Here is a 17,170-nt window from a genome sequence, read left to right on the forward strand (position 1 = left end):
TCTCCCCCATCCCTCTGTTTTCTCTCACTCTCTCCCTCTGATGGCAGTAGATTCAAGGGGTTGTTAGGGCTGGCATTCCTTTTCAAGACTGGAAGATGAAAACGAAAACCAGTTTTTATTTGTTTCTACACCAGGAAAAAGTGTCATAAACTTTATAATCCATAATCTGCAATCAGCCATCTGTATGTGAAAAACATCCTATATATGGCTATACAGTGCAGTAAAATGACTAAAAATGGTATGCAGTTCACTTTGGCTAAACTCTTATTGCTTTAAGGCTCTAATTGCAGTCTGTAGAAGTTGTTTGTACTGTATATAAAAGGTAAAATATCTTGATTAAACAGCACCATTCAAAAAAAGATACTACTAGTCAAACGTTTGGAAACACCCACTCATTCTTTATTATTAATCTTAATTTCCACACTTTAAAATTATAGTAATCAAGTCCTAGTTCAGAAATAACACAAGTGGGAAGTGTGGGAATTCTGTAGTGACCGAAAATGTAAACCATGTTATCTTCTTCAAAGTAGCGACCCTTTGCCTAGATTAATCTGGAAATTCGCTCAACCATCTTCATGATGCACACTGGATAGTGGTCAACTAATATATTGCTGAGGCCGATATTCAGATTTGTAAAAAATGTGTATAAAATCGCATCGGCTAATAAATTTTCCCATTTGGCCGATTTGTTTCTTGAGGGCGCTGAGAATCGCCTGCTTGCATGTGAAGCGACTGAGACATGTAAATGACCAGTCACAGTTCCTCTTGTTGTTACATGCCCATCGTGTTACTACAATAACAGACCATGTTCAGCACAGTGTCATTTTAAATGGTCCGCATATCAGAACCGCAGCAGATGCGTTTCCGCTCATAATGTGAAAGTGCTCATCTGTTTCATTCTCCCTTTCTCTATTCAACAGTTCCCTGTAACTTTTAACTGTCTTGTCTAATGATAAAAAGGTAAATATCAATAAAACTAATATCATATACCTGTCTGCAAATGTGCGAATATCTCATTTAAACAGATGTAATAAAACTTACACAACTTCAGCAGATCCAGCATCCTGTGGAGCGCTCCTAAATCTTTCCCTGAAAGACGTATTCTAAGTCTCTCCTCAACTTAACTTTCCTTTCTAATGATAAAAGGCAAATATCAATAAAACTTCTATTATATACAATCTGCAAATATCTCATTTAAACAGACGTAATTCACGAACCTCACAAAAATCCAGCGTTTTCTTCCTGTCGACCGCTCATCTAATAAATTCCTCCGAAGCACGTATTCTATTAGCCAGAATCAAAACTTCAGGATCAGAATCAAAGTTCCTCTGATTCACAAATCAATGATGGTCAGTCCGTGACAATCCAAGCAGGCGATCCAGGCCGTTTAAACTGTCAGTAGATTGTTGCTGCTCGTGCTGGATCAGCACGAGCACGTGAGTGCAACTTCAAAGTAAAAGCGCTTCACATGCGCTGTAAGTAAAATGTTATATTCACTATGAACTGTATGTGCAATTGGTTTGATTCTGTATTTTTTGAGAAAATGCGATTGATAATGCGCACATGCCATCCATGTCTGCTGGACTACTGTGTGTGCTGTTATTTCCTTCTTCCTAATATATTAACAATTTCTTCATGTGCAAATAAAGTTCCTAAAATGTGATGACTAAACAGAAATCAGAAGAAACTGCCATTTAAAATACAACATTATCTTCTACTTTCTATTATTATTAAGTTAGTGTGAAATTGAGTAAATATAGTGCTAAACAAGAGTTTATACATTATTTACAGTTGAAGTCAGAAATTTACATACACCTTAGCCAAATACATTTAAACCCAGTTTTTCACAATTCCTGACATTTAATCATAGTTAGTTAGGATCACTACTTTATTTTAAGAATGTGAAATGTCCGAATTATAGTAGAGAGAATGATTTCAGCTTTTATTTCTTTCATCACATTCCCAGTGGGTCAGAAGTTTACATACACTTTGTTAGTATTTGGTAGCATTGCCTTTAAAATGTTTAACTTGGGTCAAACCTTTTGGGTAGCCTTCCACAAGCTTCTCACAATAAGTTGTTGGAATTTTGGCCCATTCCTCCAGACAGAACTGGTGTAACTGAGTCAGGTTTGTAGGCCTCCTTAGTCGCGCACGCCTTTTCAGTTCTGCCCACAAATTCTCTATCGGATTGAGGTCAGGGCTTTGTGATGGCCACTCCAATACCTTGACTTTGTTGTCCTTAAGCCATTTTGCCACAACTCTGGAGGTATGCTTGGGGTCATTGTCCATTTGGAAGACCCATTTGTGACCAAGATTTAAATTCCTGACTGATATCTTGAGATTTTGCTTCAATATATCCACATACATTTCCTTTCTTGTGATGTCATCTATTTTGTGAAGTGCACCAGTCCCTCTAGCAGCAAAGCACCCCTACAACTTGATGCTGCCACCCAGAGCCGCTGGTCCAGGGGGACCCCACAACACATTCTAAACTGTATTTATTTATTTTTAATAGGAAAGGGGCCCAAAGCAATATGCAGTCAGGGGCCCATTTCCTATATAAAAAAAATACAGTTTAGAATGTGTTGTGGGGTCCCCCTGGACCTGTGGCCCTCTAGAATCATTACCACCTTTCACCCCTCTAGCTACGGCCTTGCTGCCACCCATTGCTTCACGGTTGAGATGGTGTTCTTCGGCTTGCAAGCCTCACCCTTTTTCCTCCAAACATAACGATGGCTTTTTTATGGCGGTTTTGGAGCAGTGGCTTCTTCCTTGCTGAGCAGCCTTTCAGGTTATGTCGATATAGGAATTATTTTACTGTGGATATAGATACTTGTCTACCTGTTTCCTCCAGCATCTTCACAAGGTCCTTTGCTGTTGTTCTGGGATTTATTTGCACTTTTCGCACCAAACTATGTTCATCTCCAAGAGACAGAATGCGTCTCCTTCCTGAGCGGTATGATGGCTGCGTGGTCCCATGGTGTTTTTACTTTTGTACTATTGTTTGTACAGATGAATGTGGTACCTTTAGGCATTGGGAAATTGCTCCCGAGGATGAACCAGACTTGTGGAGGTCCACAATGTTTTTTCTGAGGTCTCAGCTGATTTCTTTTGATTTTCCCATGATGTCAAACAAAGAGGCACCGAGTTTGAAGGTAGGCCTTAAAATACATCCACAGATACACCTCCAATTGACTCCAATTAGCCAATTAGGCTATCAGAAGCTAATTGGCTAATTGTCTAAAGGCTTGACATCATTTTCTGGAATTTTCCAAGCTGCTTAAAGGCACAGTTAACACAGTGTATGTAAACTTCTAACCTGAATTGGAATTGGGATATAGTCAATTAAAAGTGAAACAATCTCTCTGTAAACAATTGTTGGAAAAATTACTCGTGTCATACACAAAGTAGATGTCCTAAATGACTTGCCAAAACTATAGTTTGCTAATATTAAATCTGTGGAGTGGTTAAAAAAATGAGTTAAGGACTTCAACCTAAGTGTATGTAAACTTCTGACTTCAACTGTAGCAATTTTATGTTTATGTTATTCACTATATTACATTGTGTGATATACCGGCATTGTATCGGCCTATTGGCCACCCCACTCTCTGGATATCAGCATTGGCCATTAAAAAACCTGTATCGGTCAATCACTAATCCTGGGATGCTATTTAAACAGTATTGAAGGAGTTCCTATGTATGCTGGGCACTTGTTGCCTGTTGTTTACAATCCTGTCCAAATCATCCATTTCTAATGGCACAATTTATATTTATCTACAAAACTACTTTCAAGCTTTTAAGTTTACACATTTAGATCAAACTGTCTTGAAGACCATGAGAAACCAATTCAGTCAAGTGTGTACAAAACGTTTGACCGGAAGTGTATGTCAGTTATCCTGATATCTTGGGTATCTGGACCATAGGACAATGTCTTGGGACACACAAAGCTATCTGTCCTGAAGTTCTGGTGGTAAATCAAATAAAAATGCTCTACATTTTCAGCGGAGTAACACATTTAGCATGCACTGTAAAATAGGCTAGAAGAGTCACATTAACTCAAGAGTTAAGTGCTTGATAGGATTATTGCATGCAGAGCAAAGCAAACTGGACAGAACAAAGGAATGTTCAACTCTGGAATCAGGACACACAGTTTGGCCCAGTTGTACAGAACCTGTGAGCCAAAAAATATTTCAACACTACTCTTTAAAGAGGCCATATTCTCTACACCGATACTCTTTAATTTTCTCAACGAAGCCCACTTATTATATTAAAATATTTCTGACCAAAATTCTTCACTTTCACATGTTACTTTAAGGCTTTACGATTAAAACCACAAGCCCTTATTTCACATGAAGAAATTTAGATTGAGACCTTCATTTTTTCATCTCCACAGAAATAAAGCAGGTGACACAGGGCTCCTCTGTGTATCTGCGTGTCATTAAAACTGTGTGTATGAACCCACAACGACAAATAACTTAGTGAAACCAGAGCACTTTGCGTTCACTAAAATCATCCTATATATTATCGCTGGAGTTTGGCGTGAACCTCCACAGACAGTGCATACATCACAGTGCTTCAAGCTTGGTCAGAAATGGTTCATCTTCACATGCTCTTTATGAGCTGCACTCAGTGCGGTCTGCGTGCAGCTCAGTGGGATGGTCGAAGTTCAGTTGAATGAGACACTCAAATGTGTTGTTCATTCCCTTGTTTGGACAATAGAATGCGATTTGAATTTAAAGTGCACAATAATCGCAGTTATCTCAAATAAGGTTAGGTCAAATAACCACGATCAGACGATGAATTAATAAATCGCGACAGGCCTAAATGTGTGTTTAATTATGTTGGAGAACATCCATGTATCTTCAAGTAATATTTGCAAAGACCTTAATATACTAATAAATCCAAAACTGCCATTATAAAAAACTCATAAAAAAAATCCTGAAGGAACCCATGGCTCGAAAATGCTAATTATCATTTGGGGTTTTGGACTATAACCTGAACAGCTTAATTGTATATTAAATAAGTTCTGACTGGTTGTATCAAGTCACACAGCATTTCTTGCTTTCAGTGACAGACAAATTAGTCACTAGAAACATGTTACGTTGTTTCCAGTTAGGACATGGTGCTAAATTACTTGGAATGGGTGGACTTGGAAGGGAAATTTAGGTTGTGACTCTGTTTTTTCCAACCTATGGCAGACAGGTTGATTGTTTGGGGAAGCTGTTTGCCAACATTATTTTTGCAATTCCATTTGGTGCCTCTAGTGGCGTAGAAATTACACACTTCACCTATAACCTTACATCCTCTTGCGCAGACATTGTGTTTTGTCTTAGCTATATACTATGCATAATTTCATTTAATTTAAACTGATTGATTTCAGTTCAGAACACTCTGGGCTGTCAGTAAAGAGTTAAACTTTTGACACATAAAGTAATGTGACAAAACAATATGCCGCCAATCACAGTGGAGTTTGTCTTTGGGAGAAACGCCAAAACTACAGCTGGTAAGATACCTCTAATTTTTTACATTGAATGTTTGAGTCAAAAGAATTGAGTCTCTAGTTTCATCTGATATGCCATTTTGAAAATTTGAGCGATGAAGTAGAGCAATGACTAACGAGGACTATAGGGCTATTTTTTTCCCTTATAAATCCTATATTCACTGTGCATTATCACATTGAAAATCAATGGGTTCATCCAAAAGCTGAAACATTTTTTGCTTTCAGAGGCTTTATATGGAGTTAGGGTAAATATAAGGTGCATTTCGAACTGTTCTGAGACCAGTGCAGACAGACAGCACACTGGAGGTTAAGTCATTCACTAAATAGGGAGCAAAGGAGTATCCTATAGCTTTCCTATGCAGCCAAGTGCATTCACTCCTTACATCAGACCAAAAGCTCAGTTTCCGGCTGCAGATGATGTTTGGATCACTCAACATGGTTGGCAGACATAGGACAATGGTAATCAGTACAGATTCAGAATTTTAAATGCTACATTTTATTTTAACGTAGTTGGCAGTGATTGGACGATGCTGGTCATTACTTGTATCAGAATTATGCTAATTTCTGATTGGAAAAATCACTTGTTTGTTTGACAGCGCAAAAAGAGAACATTAAGATTTTGTTGTCAAAGTAGAAAAAAAAACATTGTAACATAAGTCAAATCATTTTTATGTGTAGTTAATATATATATATATATATTTATTTATTAGTGCTTTTCCTAATACACATAGTTCCAAAGCAGCTCTACAGAAAATCAGCTGTAATGTCTGTAACATCTCAAAAACATGAATAGCCAACATGGCTGGAAACATAATTCTATTTATAATTCTGTTTACTTTCTATAGCTTGGAATTATTTGAAATTTCACAACTTTGTCTAGCTGTCCCCATATGAGGACATACATTAAGGAAAATTATTTGCTCTAAAAAATGTTTTACATCATTTACAGCGCAAAAGCAGCCCTGTATCTTTCTCTCCATTTCCACACTTGATGGGTCACTTGAGTTTGTTCCAGCTGGCAAGAACTTCTCATTTATCTGTAGGGTGGCACCGGCTGCTCTCTTGATTGTACAGCCTCTTCCACTCGGTTTATTCCTGTTTTTCTGTTCCTCACCACATCATTCTCAAAACACAAAAATATAACTTGACCCAGATCCACAGCCCTTGAATTCTCTAAGGACCAGTGACTGCACAGACTGCTCTGAACATCACTGCTCAATGTAGGCAAAGCACTGTGGAAAAATTCCCACCACTAAATAAACCATGTTCTGAAATAGGCCTCAGAGGATATTTCTCCAGACTGATCTCACGGTTTCAGATATCAGAAACCTTAGGTTGACTTTTCTTTAGCTAAAATTGTTATTTCCTGAAATTGGAAACACTGCCCACAGTGGCCAAAGCGGTAAGTGTTGTTGAGTGTATGGGCATGTTTGAGCTCCATTTTCTTTGTGTAATGTACACAGACGGGTGCCAAAAGAGAGTTGTGAAGAAAGTTGTTTTCAGCTGTACAGGCAATAATACAGTGAAGAGGAATTCATGTTTTATAAACTGTACCCCCCAACCCAAACCCCAAACCTAACCATCAGTGAAGGAACTATGTTATGTTACAAGGGAAAAATGCAACCTCCAAAATCACACTAATCACTGATTATAAGAACGTGATAACTTTCTGGTTTCAAAAAGTTTCTGATGCAACGCGCTTCCAGTCGTGCCACAGGGGAAGGTTAACACACTGGAGCTGATGCAAACATGTCTGATAGGAGATGGTGCTTGTCTGCAAGTTGGCATAACGTGGCCGATCCTAGGGTACCGGAAAAGTAACCATAACCAAAGTCCAAAATCCAGCACAAAAATCATAATTGTGCATAAGAAATAAGACATAAGACACTTAATTGCCATTGCATGAGTACAACGAAATGTAGTGTGGCAACCATCAGAAAAAGCAACAGCTGACACACTACTAAAGAAAAGAAAAAGAATATTAAAAGAATTTATTGCTTTAAGCAATAACACGAGATGAATAAGAAGGCTGACTAAAAAGTAGGGGATGAGCAAGACTACCAATAGGAGCTACATTTACATTAAAAACACAGCCAGTGAAACATTTTAGACACACCTAATCATTATTATTATTACCATTTCATCAAAATTATGAACTAACACAAATGGAAAAATAAGAATTATTAGTGGCAAAAAATGTAAAATCAAAACAACCATATATTTTAATATTTTTAAAGTAGCTGGTTCATTTGACAAAACTGTCCATCATTAACAATACTAATGTCACAATGATTCCCTAAGTGGGACCCTTCAATCAGACATGCAGAACTCAACAAATTGACTCAGACTGCAGATCTGAGCTGTCATTCACCATAAGCTCTTGATGGAACCTTTCTGAAGGATCTTTCAGCTTTGAGAAAAGATCAGAGTTCAATTGCATCCCAATGGGCTCAATAGAAAATAGCACCACTTCAAACTAGAATCCCAACATTCCTGATCCCGTAAGATTATTCAAGGAATATTGTAGGTATCTGAAGTCAACCTTCTCTAGTAGATTATACAGTATATATAGTATAATGTATATGTAGTCTTGTAGGGTGTTTATAGGGAAAGTACACACTACTGAGTCAATATGGATACGTTTACTGCCTGAGGAAAAGACTATAACTCTACAGGCAAACAGAAGTAATCTGAGAGCACTGCACCCAAGCATGATGATGTCTAGGAGAGTTAGGTTTCATTGGTTGAGGTGATGTTGGTAATTGTTAGCCAACTGACCTATAAGAAGTAAGAGTGATACTACTCTACGGTTGATGAAATCGCCTATGTAACACAATACAAAGAACTTTTGGATTTGACTTTAAGAGTCAGCGTTACAAGATTCTCTTTTTTTTTTTTTTTTTTTGCACACAATAGATCTTGTTTGGGAATAACAAAAACACATCACACTTAAATGTCTAGAATCCCCAAAAAATCTCACAAACAAAATGCAATAAATGGTTGAAACGAAAATGTCTTGTGTCGAAAATTGAAGTTTTAAAATATGTAGGGATGTAAACTACATACATTAATAATTGACAAGTCGGTGGGTTGCCTGAGTGACTGATCAATATATTGGTCCTAAATAACCCTGTATAATTAGGCTGATTTCTGGTCTTTATCTTACAGGGACACTTATTCCCTGTGAACTTTTTCAACTTTTTGAAAAGTACACAGAAGTACATAGTTTTGGTTTTGTTTTTGTTCTTTCCATATTTCTCAGAAAGTATTAATGAAAAGTGCTAAGCAGCACCATTTTCAGCACAGTAGTCCCCGAACTGGGATATCTGATAATATGTGAGGGCCAAGTCCTTCCTGTTTGTGCACTTTTTGCTGCTTTGTGATGGAAAAGAATTCAAAGCAGCCCCTCCTCCTCCTCACATCTTCGTTAAAACTTTGCCACTTGTTATAATCATGCCAATTGCCATATTCTGAGACGGATCTAGAAATAAAACTTGCAATGGGGCAGAATCGACTTTTTTAGGGTTCCTGAGAATAGTATATGCCATCACTTGTCTAAACAAACTCTGCACAGCCGCACAAAGGCACAAATGAATACGTTAGGCATAATGATGGGGAAGATGTAGGTCAAAACCGTAATGAGTTCTCTAGAGTTGCGTCTTCAGCAAAGATTTGGTCTAGTGACATTCAAGCGGGCAACACCCATACCCAGGAATCCCTAAAGTCATCAAAAATCAACGGCAGACCTACGATTCTCTCAGAATCCCACAAGAGAGATAACTACTTGCTATATGGTGTCTGTGCTTGTGCAAAACTAAGCTTTCTAATGACCAGGACTGGGTATTGATACAGATTTCATGACTTGATTTGATTCCAATTCACAAGCTCTTGATTTGATCCCGATACGATTTGATTTGATTGATTCACCTGGGTATATTTCAGTAATTACGCCCATTTTGCTTACATATGAAAGAAATTCTCTTTCAACTAATGCTGTAAATTATACAGGGAACCTTCTAACTTGGTAAGATATGAAAATATTAATTAAATTAATAACAGGGCCCAAATTATGCAGTTCAATTGCCATTTATTTAACAGATATAATACAACTGCAACTAACACAACCAAAATTGAAGTACATTTGAAAGTTACAGTACTGTAAAAGATTGATCTTTGTATTTTAAGAATCAATATCGGGATTGTTCAAATGAAGATCGCAATTAACTGTAAAGTCAATATTTTTACCCAGGCCCACTAACGACAGAAACTATACATCTGAACAAATTCTGAATTTCTATTGTAGGTATAAGAAAATGCACTAAAATGATACCCTCTGAGGCAGTTACTAAGCACTAGTTAGAGACGATCAACTTTCATCCAACATAATTTGAAATTTTGAAGAATACAATAATGTCTCAACAACAAATGCAGCTTTAGTATAGAGTTTTACAAGAGCTTGCTGTACTGCTGTGTTAATGCGGGTACGTTCTTGCAGAAATGTTCAGATGGTCCCTGCTCAGAATAGACAGGTCTCGAGTTTCAGGTTCTGCCATGGTGTGATCCTATAGCCATGCAGTAATGTACAGCAAGGTTCAAAGCCTTGACATTAGACTAATGAAGTCCTTGGGTAAATCATCATCATAGTTGGTCAACTCAATACAATTTTTCAGGCATTAATTGAGTTTGAGTTTGCATGCTCACAAATTAGTTTAGGCTACTCTTCCAAGGTTAGGTGTGAATTATGGTCAATTTGGTAACTGAAAGTAAGCAAGTCATGTTCAGAATTTAATATTAGTGTACTGGTTATTGCATTCTGCACTTTATATGCTGTCTCCTACATTTATTTTTTTTTTTTAAATAGTATTTAAATTGAATTACAACTGATAATTTACATTTTAAACTGACTGTAAATTGTTGTATAACCTTGTGCGATCCCGCAGCCTCATGCAAGGACTCGCTATTTTGGATTCGCTAAACGCAACGCGTAACTTATTCATTTAAACCCATTGCATACAGTTCAGGACGTTCTAAGGAGTCATTTAAGGGTTAAACTTCTGACGAACGGAGTCACGTGACCAAACACCATGGCGTCGATTTCCGTGAACTGCATCTATGGGCGCAGCGCCAACAAAAGTGCTTGTAAGAAACGTCTTCAAATTTTTCACTGAAACCTGTTTGGTTGTAAAGAGTAACGTCACTAGTTCTGTTTGATACGCTGCTTTAAATGTTTTGTTAATTTTTCGAGCTTTGGCACACTGATAAACATGAAGTACTCGGATGAGTGCTGTGGACCAATTTTCTGACAGACGTTTCAAAACCATGTTCGTTATTTTGAATAACTTTTCACAGTAACAAATCTGTGGGTCATTCCGCTTCATTTCAATATAATGTTATAATACATGTTATAATTTATTTTGTTATCACTGTATGATATGGTTCTATTCATTAACATTAGTACATGCATTCCTATACACCGATCAGCCACAACATTAAAACCACCTGCCTAATATTGTGTAGGTCCCCCTCGTGCCGCCAAAACAGCACCAACCCGCATCTTAGAATAGCATTCTTAGATACTATTCTTCTCACCACAATTGTACAGAGTGGTTATCTGAGTTACTGTAGACTTTGTTAGTTCAAACCAGTCTGGCCATTCTCTGTTAACCTCTCTCATCAACAAGGCATTTCCATCCAAAGAACTGCCGCTCACTGGATGTTTTTAGTTTTTGAGTAAATTCTAGAGACTGTTGTGCGTGAAAATCCCAGGAGTTCAGCAGTTCCAGAAATACTCCTACCAGCCCATCTGGCACTAACAATCAACCATGCGACTGTCTATTCAGCCAATCGTGTGGCAGCAGTGCAGTGCATAAACTCAAATAGATATGGGTCAGGAGCTTCAGTTAATGTTCACATCGACCATCAGAATGGGGAAAAAATGTGATCTCAGTGATTTGAACCATGGCATGATTGTTGGTGCCAGATGAAAATTTGCCATTTGATGAAAAAAAAAAAAAAAAAAAATTCTGAATTTCTATAGCTTGGTATTACTTAAAATTTCACAACTAGTCCCTTTGTCCCCATATCAAGACATCAATTTTTAGGGAAACTATTTGCTCTAGAAAAAAGAAAAAGAAAATGAATAAAAAAAATAAATAAAACAAAAATGGTTTTTATAATAAAAATAATAATATTATATATATATATATATATATATATATATATATATATATATATATATATATATATATATATATATATATTTTATTTATTTTTTTTGCGCTTTTTTATTAGGTGCTACTAGTTACAAATCATAAAGGGAAATGGAAAATGCACACAGCAGTCACGCGGGGGTCTCAGGAGGATCATGCACATTTTGGCAAATGTAACAGGTCATCAGGGTATTCTCCGCATACAGAAGATACAGCAAACATACAATACACAGTATATACTGCATCAGAAATAGTAATAGTATGGTAGAATGCTATTCTGAACATAGACGAGACCATTGCATATGAACATTTCAGATGAACCAACTGAACTTTTCAAAAAGAAAAATATGAGGACAGAATCAATTCTGTAAATAATTGTAATATATAACTCAATTATTTAATATAATAATAATAATATTTTAAGCTCATTTGATGTTAGCTTTTCATATTCTAACAAATATATCGCAGACATCAGATTTTTGGCAGCAGCTTTAACTGATCCCGTTTTGTTGATGATATGGTATGATAACACGACCACACAACTTTCCACTTCCAACCTATTTAACCCACTGGGAAAAAGGAGGAAGTATTATAGAAGAAATGTGCAGAGGGAAGTTAAAAGAATCTGAATCAACGTGACGCCGCTCCAGATATGCAGGTCAAATGGCATCTTTAATAGCAGGGAACACACCCAAACAGTCTCAACACAAGAAAGTTTGTGTACCCTGGAGTAAAGTCTTTCCGTTACACTTCAACCGGATTACTGACTGTAAACCATATCTCCACGAGGGTGGAAGTGGATTAGGTCAGCTTTGGTCTTATACACTACAATTTTTACGCAACACCAATGGCACTCACAACAAATGCATGTATTCTGTATTTGCAGAAACAGTCTATTAATTTTTATCATGACAATCACTATTGCAATTCACTCCAACACTGCATATATACAGTAATGTTAATTATAATAACGGGCCCACTGAGCGGAGTACTATTATAAACAATACTGCATTTTCAGTCTCAACCCTCTCAAGACAGCAAATGTTATTATGAAGCAACTCTATAAATACAGGTGTCCAGATGCTCTCAGTTGCATCATGTAAAAGTACAGAACACAGATGGCTTCAAGAAGCATTATTGGTTCCACATGCACCAACTGGAGTCAGAATCATCTAGCCAGTAGGGCCGTTTCATTCACAAAACTCCCTTGCCTCTGTCTTGAGTGAATCAATGGCTATGTTTACATGTACACCAATACACTGATTACTGCAATAATCGGAGTAAAAGGAATAATTAGATTAAGATGTTTACATGATTTGGGCAAACCTCTTCAATCCAGTTTACATGCTACTTGCCAATACTCTGATTATTCGCCGAGAAATACGATGTTTTAATGCTTTTTTTTATAAAATAATATTACAAAAAACATCTTGTTGCAAATATGACTCTTTAAATACAGCTTGGCATAAGGAAAATTAGTCAGTCAGTTTGGGAGTCTTTAACGATTTATTAAAAGAACCGGTTAATAAGAGTAATTTTCGACTACACTAGGTGCACCGTTTCTTTTGATTCACTAAAAAGAATTGGTTCATAAGAGTCATTTGTTTGTCGGATTACACTGGTTGATATGTCTGTTTTGTTCCACTAAAAAGAATCAGTTCATAGGAGTCACTTGTTTGAATTGGAGTACACATGCCGGATGTTGTTGTGTTCCGCCCGCGAGGACAAACTCACTTGAAAGATGTACTTGCCATTTTTTTTTTTTTATCTCACCAACATTCAATTAAGACTGCAAACGGATATTTACGACTCGGGAAAATATGTTTTCTTTTGCCATGGGGCTGTAGCTTCTGCAGATGGGGAGCACCACTGCTGGAAAACAGTGCAAGAATCTGCCGTTTCGCATGAAACCGAAAAGTGCAGCTTTTGTTTCGTGATGTTTTTGAAACTGTGCTTGAGCGCAACATCATCCATCTGCAGTACTGGCGCAGGCGCACTTTGGTCAGAGTGGAAGAAATGCAATTAAAGCGTTTACATGCCAGTATAAAGCGATTAAATTAGGAGTACTCCACATATCTTACAGTGATTATCATTACTCTGATTATTATCATAATCGCAATATCACAATCTCAATATTCTGTTTACATGGGCAACAGTTTAATCGCAATATTTCCATAATTGCGTTGTAATCGCATTATGAGGGTACATGTAAATGTAGCCAATGTTGCAAAGTGAAAGGAATGTGAAACAGAAGCCAGCAGAAGTAGTTATGCAATACCACGAACAACCCGTATTTTGCCGAGACTTCCATACCGTTATGTTATCTTTCCTTGGGGTTGTGCCCAAGCATTCTGATCCAACAGATCTTCACAAATGCTGCCCACATGGAACAAAATGAGAGGATCAAGCCTGTCCGAGAGGACAGGGGTGGTGCGCGTTATTTTAAGAGTTGTCTGCAATGCAGCAGATAAACTTTCAGCATTCATATCTACATTTCTCCTTGAACTTCCAGTGTAGATCTTATATGGGGGAGAAAAACAAGACCTCTGGCAGCACTAAGAAACAATGGCTTCGATTTCCAGAATAATTTCCATGAACCTCTCTGTGGATCTCTACTCATGCTTGTGGTGAAGTTCTGGTCTATTCAACAGAAACCCATTTGATAGACTAACACCACAGTTCTAGTGTATTTCTGTCCATCTCTGCACGGCCTTATAAGTCAATGGCATATTCCAGAAAGGGATTGTGTAACACTGTCATTCTGCTATAGAGGCAACAGAGGGGACAATATACTGAAAACCTCTTATAGGAGATATTGTTAACATTGGCAAAAAAGATATTGAAAACATCTGAAAAAAGGATTGAGGGGTTAAAAGGGCAAAAACACATCACAATGCATTTCATACAAATGGTAAAAATGTACAGTACTGTGCAAAAGTCTTAGGCCCTTGTGGAAAATGTTGCATAGTGAGTATGTCTTCAAAAATAATGACATAAAAAGTTTTCATGTATCACTTAATGTCATACAAAGTCCAGTAAACATAAAAAAGCTAAATCAATATTGGTGTGGCCACCTTTGCCTTTAAAACAGCCCCAATTCTCCTAGGTACACCTGGACACAGTTTTTCTTGGTTGTTGGCAGATAGGATGCACCAAGCTTCTTGGAGAATTCACCACAGTTCTTCAATCTATTTTGGCTGTCTCAATTGCTTCTGTCTCTTTATGTAATCTCAGACTGACACGATGTTCAGTGGGACATCTGTTGCAGGGCTCCCTGTTCTTCTATTCTAATCTTTCTATTTGCAAAAGTAATGTTTGGGAGTCTAAAATATATTTTCCTATTGACACACTAAAGCTGAAGATATAAATAACCATATTAAGACATGCTTTTGTGAAACATCTTATGTGCCTAAGACTTTTGTACAGTACTGTACAAAAGTCCATAAACTATAAGAAGGACTCTATGCGCAAAATTACATTACATCATGTGTCTTGTGCAGGCTTGCATATGCTTACATTCTGAAACATTACTGGGGAAAAAAAAAAAAAAACACTAATCACCTGACAAGAACGACAAACGCTTCATATTCAAATGTGGACAAGTACCATGTCCAAAACACCTCTATGGCACATTTGCAGGTTTGGTCAAGTTTTCTATCTCTACTTATTCACAGAAACATACCTGTGCACCTGTCATCCAAACTAATTACCTGAGAACAGTCATAACTGGAGCAAAACAATCTGGTAATGTGGTCAATTTGGTCAATGGCTGTATCAGATAACTGATATAATGGCCAAAATCATGCTTTTAATGCTATATTGGCATTATCTAGGAGATAAACTACAAACCTAGACATCTGACAAGCACCCCAAAGGTTTAAGTGAATTATTTACACCACTCTTGAAACTAAGCTGACTATGATGTAATAGAAAACCAAATGGGACATCCAATACAAACTTACCATTATTGCTTAGTGAATTCAGACTTGTTGCGGCAGTTCAAGAAAACAGCATACTACATCACTAAACCGCTGTTCATATTTAAATAAGAAACATCTTCACATCAACAACGTATCCTGTCAAAGCAGCGCGTGCACGGTGTAGCGCGTCAACAGCTCGTGCACCGACACGCGCTCAAATAATGGGCATTAACAAACTTACTTTTTCCTCTGCAAATTGACTTTCAGCTCGAACGATAACCGCTGCAATACATGTGTTTGACAGTGGTCGATATTATCCGTATAACTTCCTAGACTTCTGCAGTGTATTTTTTTTTTTAGGGAGACAGTTTTTAAACTATCTCCATCCACTCAGCTGTTTATGAATATCGGTCGCGCTCGCGACTGACTGGCCTTTATGCGCTTTTAAAATTAGAGGCGGCGCTTCACATGACGCCCAATGGGAAGATCAGACAAACTTGGAAGGCGAATCCCACCGTTGAATTTTGGGTCAGCCACCACAGAGTAACATTACACTCTGTGCAAGGCTATACTGAAGGTTTGGGGTTTTATAAGAGCTGTTATTTTATTATAATACATGCATTTAACAATAAAGAAAATTTTTCAGGTTTTAATGTAAGCAATACTATATTATTATTTTCCGAGACATGAATGCATTAAACCTGCACCTACACACCTGTACTATGAAATATTGCCGAACTGTCCAAACAGCAGGGGAAGCCATTTGTTTCTCACTACTATCTCATTCTCTCTCCCTTACAGTAGGAACTCTATTGCTGCTAACCACTTCATACAAAACAAAAAGTTACTAAATTGCATGTTTGTTTGTTTTTTTAAAGTCTTAATAAATATGATCACCATGCATTATATCTTTGCTGGTACGATCAGCACAAAATCACACAAACACTGGCAGGTGAAAGCATCATTAAAGCAGCGAATCATACCACAGTGTTGAACGAGAAAGCATACTCTGACGCCATCTACTGGAAGATCAAAGGATGTGCATACGGAATTCACATTGAGAAAGGAGAGGTGTGACACACACACACACACACACAAACTTGTTTTTATATAATTGTGGGGACTCTCCATAGACTTCCATGCATTTTATGGATTTCATACAGATTTAACGATAATTTCTATCCACTAACCCTACCCCTAAACCTAACCCTCACAGAAACCATTTTTACATGTGTTTAATAAGCCATTTCCCTCGTGGGGACCAATGTCTGGGGCCCACAAGGTAGGTGATCTCAGGTTTTCCTATCCTTGTGATAAGTATGTACACACACACACACACACAAACACACAAAACAGATTTATAAAACCGTACGTACGCCAGAACCTGCGCATAGTTCCCTTGTGAGTGCATGCACGTGATTCATTCCCCACCCTGTCTCTTTCCCCAAATAACCATATGGAGTGTACAACGCCTGTTTTTACTATGCATATCCTCATCTGCATACAATTACCATATGCATTTCACCATCCAGACACGTGAT

At 37.5% G+C, this 17,170-nt stretch overlaps 1 protein-coding gene across 1 annotated transcript in view; it reads right to left on the reverse strand.

Moving 5' to 3' along the window:
• The window catches only part of LOC127437354 (F-actin-monooxygenase mical2b-like), a 76,393-nt gene extending 60,367 nt beyond the window's left edge, over positions 1-16,026 (reverse strand). Inside the window, exons 1-2 of the mRNA XM_051692181.1 lie at positions 15,871-16,026; positions 1-88 (exon numbers count right to left, since the gene is read on the reverse strand). The exon at positions 1-88 is cut by the window's left edge and continues 254 nt beyond it. Of these exons, the coding sequence (XP_051548141.1) occupies positions 1-10 (10 nt within the window). The 5' untranslated portion in view covers positions 11-88; positions 15,871-16,026. The remainder of the gene's footprint in view (positions 89-15,870) is intronic.
• Between the last annotated feature and the right edge of the window lie 1,144 nt (positions 16,027-17,170).

The sequence above is a fragment of the Myxocyprinus asiaticus genome, chromosome 48 (genome assembly GCF_019703515.2).
Source record: "Myxocyprinus asiaticus isolate MX2 ecotype Aquarium Trade chromosome 48, UBuf_Myxa_2, whole genome shotgun sequence".
Taxonomy (NCBI): Eukaryota; Metazoa; Chordata; class Actinopteri; order Cypriniformes; family Catostomidae; genus Myxocyprinus; species Myxocyprinus asiaticus.